The sequence below is a fragment of the Eimeria necatrix genome, genomic scaffold, assembly GCF_000499385.1.
Source record: "Eimeria necatrix Houghton genomic scaffold, Enh_scaff816, whole genome shotgun sequence".
Lineage (NCBI taxonomy): Eukaryota > Apicomplexa > Conoidasida > Eucoccidiorida > Eimeriidae > Eimeria > Eimeria necatrix.
In genome coordinates this window covers 12,501-16,755 of record NW_013654632.1, presented here as the reverse complement: position 1 = coordinate 16,755, position 4,255 = coordinate 12,501, and the positions used below count along the sequence as shown (strand labels likewise).

The 4,255-nt window shown below is 57.6% G+C and overlaps 2 protein-coding genes across 2 annotated transcripts in view; both read left to right on the top strand.

Moving 5' to 3' along the window:
• Positions 1–1,345, top strand: ENH_00077800 (hypothetical protein, conserved; the record flags this gene model as incomplete). Its single annotated transcript, XM_013583091.1, has 1 exon — positions 1–1,345. A coding segment is annotated over one exon (1,345 nt), but the record flags the coding sequence as incomplete, so codon positions are not given.
• Positions 1,346–3,388: 2,043 nt separating this feature from the next.
• ENH_00077790 (mitochondrial NADPH:adrenodoxin oxidoreductase, putative) overlaps positions 3,389–4,255 on the top strand; it is a gene marked incomplete at both ends in the record, with an annotated part of 1,228 nt that continues 361 nt past the window's right edge. Inside the window, one exon of the mRNA XM_013583090.1 lies at positions 3,389–4,018. Within this exon, the coding sequence (XP_013438544.1) occupies positions 3,389–4,018 (630 nt within the window). The remainder of the gene's footprint in view (positions 4,019–4,255) is intronic.

Genomic DNA, 4,255 nt, shown 5'->3' with positions numbered 1-4,255 from the left:
GGAGCCCCCCGAAGCCCCCCCCACCCCCCCAGCAGCAGCAGCAGCAGCAGCAGCAGCAGCAGGGGGGCCCCCCGACCCGCTGCTGCTGCTGGGGGCCCCCAGCAGCCAGCGCGGCAGCGGGGAGAAGTACGGAGTGCTGCTGCGGAAGAGCGGGGACTTCAGCAGCTTGCCAGCTAGCCATCCCGCGCGGCTGCATGCAGAAGCAGCAGCAGCAAAGCGCAGCACGCTGCAGCAGCTGCTGCTGGCCTTTTTGCTGCTGGCTGTTTACTTGGCTTCTTACTTTTACCAGAGTTGGGGCTCTGGGGCTAAGAGCCACAGGGAGCGGCATGCTGCAGCACTGAGCCGGCTGGGGGGCCCCCCGGGGGCCCCCCAGGGGGCCCCCGGGTGGGTACTGGCCTGGCGGCTGTGGCCGGGGCTGCTGCTGGGGGCCCTTTTGTCCTTTTGCTGCTGCATGCACCGCCTGGCCTTTGCTGTCAAGAAGCAGCAGTACCCTTTTCCGGAGGGCCTCGTGCTGCACTGGGAGCTGCTGCTGGGGGCCCCCCTGCTGCTGCTGCTGCTGGCTGCGGGGGCCCTCGCGCGGCCCGTGGCCCCCGAAGCAGCAGCAGCCTTCGCGGGGGCCCCCCGCCTGCTGCAGCTGCTGCTGCTGCACTCCGATGCTGCTTCTTCTTACTTCCTCCTCGACGCTTTGCTGCAGGTCCCTTGGGGCTTGGTGGCCATAGGTGTGGGGCGGCTGCTGCTGCTGCTGCTGCAGCGGCTGCGCGCGGGGCCGCGCTCGCGGCCGCCCCGCAGCAGGCTGCAGCAGCAGCTGCAGCACCTGCAGCAGCAGCAGCAGCAGCAGCAGCAGCAGCACGACGAGGACGCCTCCCCGGCCCCCAGCAGCAGCTGCTGCGGCCCCGAGGCCCCGGACCTCCACGAGGAGGACAGCAGGCGCCAGGGCTCCTACCGGGTCCGCCGCAAGAGCCGCCGCGAGAGGGGCCCCGGGGCCCCGGGGGCCCCGGGGGCCCCGGGGGCCCCGGGGGCCCCCGGGGGCCCCAGGGGCCCCAAAAAGTACCCTGCGAGCGTGTCAGTGAGCATCAGCGAAGACCCCCACGGCAGCGCAGTGGAGGACTTGACGACAACTCCGCAAAGCAGCTTTCGGACGCGGCGGTCGGCGCGGGAGCGGCGGAAGTCGCGGCGGACGGCGGGGAAGCCGGCGGGCGATCCGGCGGGTTCCGCGCGGCTTTCCGGGGAATCCGCCGCGGAAAACAAGAAAATAAAGTCGGATTTGCAAAAAACGGAAGAAATTGCAGCCGAAAACTCCAAAAATGACGAAAGATCGGCGCTTTCCGGCGAGCGCGCGCACTGACACGAGCTGTCTGTACACCCCAGCGCGCAGCCGCCGCCGCGCGAGCTGCCTGTACACCCCAGCGCCGCCGCGGAACTCGCCGCAATTCAAAGGTGCTTCACTTATTTTAATTAATTAATGCATTTCTTTTTCAAAATTGACTTCTTTTAAGCCGCGGCGGACTCCATGACTCAGTTCCTCCGCATGCAGCCGCAGGTCCTTTGTCTCGTGTTTGCATCTTTGCTGCTTCTCCTGCGCCGGAGAGGCTGCTGCTCCCCAGAGTCGAGCTCGGCCCCAGCAGCAGCAGCAGCAGCAGCAGCGGCGCAGCCAGCAGCAGCAGCAGCAGCAGCAGCAGCAGCAGCGGCAGCAGCAGCAGCAGCAGCAGCAGCAGCAGCAGCGGCTGGCGCAGAGCCGCCCTTAAGGTTTGAAACGCTTTCTAGCCCCCAGTTGCCTCAAATCCACCAAATGCAATTTATTTCAAATTATTATTCTAATTTTATTATTATTATTATTTTATTATTATTATTATTATTATTATTATTATTATTATTTTAGTTTTATTATTATTATTATTATTATTATTCTAGTTTTATTATTATTAGTCTTCTAATTTTATTTTATATTTTCATTCCATCGGCGATGCACAACTCCAACTTCGCCTTCTAATTCCACTTTGCTGCGCAAGCTCACGCAGCAGCAGCAGCAGCAGCAGCAGTAGCAGCAGCAGCAGCAGCAGCAGCAGCAGCAGCAGTTCATCTTCTGCCATAGGAGCTGCTGCCAGTGGTAAAGGGCAAATAGTTCGCAGCAGCAAAATAACTAGCAGCAAAATAACTAGCAGCAAAATAACAGCAGCAAAATAACAGCAGCAAAATAACAGCAGCAAAATAACAGCAGCAAAATAACTGCAGCAAAATAACAGCAGCAAAATAACTAGCAGCAAAATAACAGCAGCAAAATACCAGCAGCAAAATAACAGCAGCAAAATAACTAGCAGCAGCAGCAAAATGGTTTGGGAGAACAGCAGCAAGCTGCAGCAAATTGAATTTGAATTCCTTTCAGTGCTGCTGCTGCTTCGCCAGCCAGCTGCTGCAGCTTCTGAGCGATCAAATAAGTGGAAAGTAGCGCTGCAGCAGAGGGGTTTAGGGTTTAGGGTTTAGGGTTTTGAGGGTTTAGGGTTTTGAGGGTTTAGGGTTTAGGGTTTAGGGTTTGGGGTTGTGCGGGAGGTGTACAGACACCTGAGCAGGTGACCAGCGAAGGGGATTTGGACTTGGAGTTATTTTGAATAAATTAAAATTCAAATTAAATTAAAATTTGAATTAAATTCAAATTTAAATTCAAATTAAATCCAAGTTTCAGTTTAAACGGAAATTCAATTCAGCTTCGGCGCCTGCAAATTGAACTGCTGCTGCTGCTGCTGCTGCAGCAGCAGCAGCAGCAGCAGCGGTGGCGTCGATTGTCCGAAAACTGCGTAAAGCTGCGAGTTTTCTGGATTTTCTTTTTGAATTTTTGTTTATTTTAATTAAGTTAATTCAATTTTTAATTTATTTTGCAGCAAAAAGGCTCACAAGCAGCAGATCAGCAGCTGAAGCTGCCGGGGCTGCAGCAGCAGCAGCAGCAGCAAATGACCTTCGCTGCCCGCCGCCGCCGCAGCAGCTGCTGCTGCATGCGCAAAATCGAATCTTCGCAATCTTCTAATGTTTTTAATTTTCTTTTTTCTTCTTTTTATTTTTAAATTAATTCAAAAATTAAGAAATAAAGACACTGCAGCAACTCAGGCTTCGGAGGGCCTCCGCTGCAGGCCCGCCAGCAGCAGCAGCAGCAGCAGCAGCAGCAGCAGCTCAAACTTGAAATGCAGCAAAATGAAGCAGCAGCTGCAGAGTCTTCCTTCACCTCAGCGCAGCCGCTGCTGCTGCAGCACGCACACACAGTAGATCTCTGCGGCTGCCCAGCAGCAGTAGCAGCAACAAGAACAACAACAGCGACAGAACAGCAGCAGCAGCAGCAGCAACAACAATAACAGCAGCAGCAGCAGCAGCTTCTCTAAAGCATGCTGAGGGCCTCATAATGGCAGCAGCAACTCAAAGACTGGCAACTCTGTGGAGGCGAGGGGCCCCTTGGGGGCCCCTGCAAACCTCCTTGGGGCCCCTCTTGGCTCCGTCAGCAGCAGCAGCAGCAGCAGCAGCAGCAGCAGCAGCAGCAGCAACAGCAGCAGCAGCAGCAGCTCGGCAGCTGCCATGCGGGGGCCTTTTGCTGCGGCCCCGCCGCCCCCCGCTTGGCCCCGCCTTCCCCGGTGTTCAGAACTTCGCAGCGCTGCTGCACACGCAGCATTCGCAGCAGCAGCAGCAGCAGCAGCAGCAAAAAGAACTCCAGCAGCAGCAGCAGCAGCAGCAGCAGCAGCAGCAGCAGACGCGGAAGCCGCCGTTCTCTGTGTGCATTGTTGGCGCGGGCCCCAGCGGGCTTTACTGCGCAAAGATGCTGCTGCGACTCGCCGGGAGCCCGCAGCAGCAGCAGCAGCCGCAGCAGCAGCAGCAGCAGCAGCAGCAGCCGCAGCAGCAGCAGCAGCAGCAGCAGCAGCAGCAGCAGCAGCTGGAAATAGTGGTTGTGGACTTGCTGCCAACTCCCTTCGGCCTCGTCCGCTACGGAGTTGCTGCAGATAAACCCGAAGTCAAAGTTGTGGCCAACGAGCTGCAGGCAGTGCGCGGGCTGTGGGGTGCAGCAGCAGCAGCAGCAGCAGCTGCTGCTGCTGCTGCTGCTGCTGCTGCTGCTGCTGCGGGGTTTGCTGCGCGCGTTGCGCAGGCCACGCAAGAAGCCGCCGTCGTGCTGCTTCCTGTCTGCTGCTGCTGCTGCTGCTGCTGCTGCTGAGTTCAGGAAGTAGCATCGGAAGAGCCGTCCTTCGTGTTGTTTTACTTGCTGCTGCTGCTGCTGCTGCTG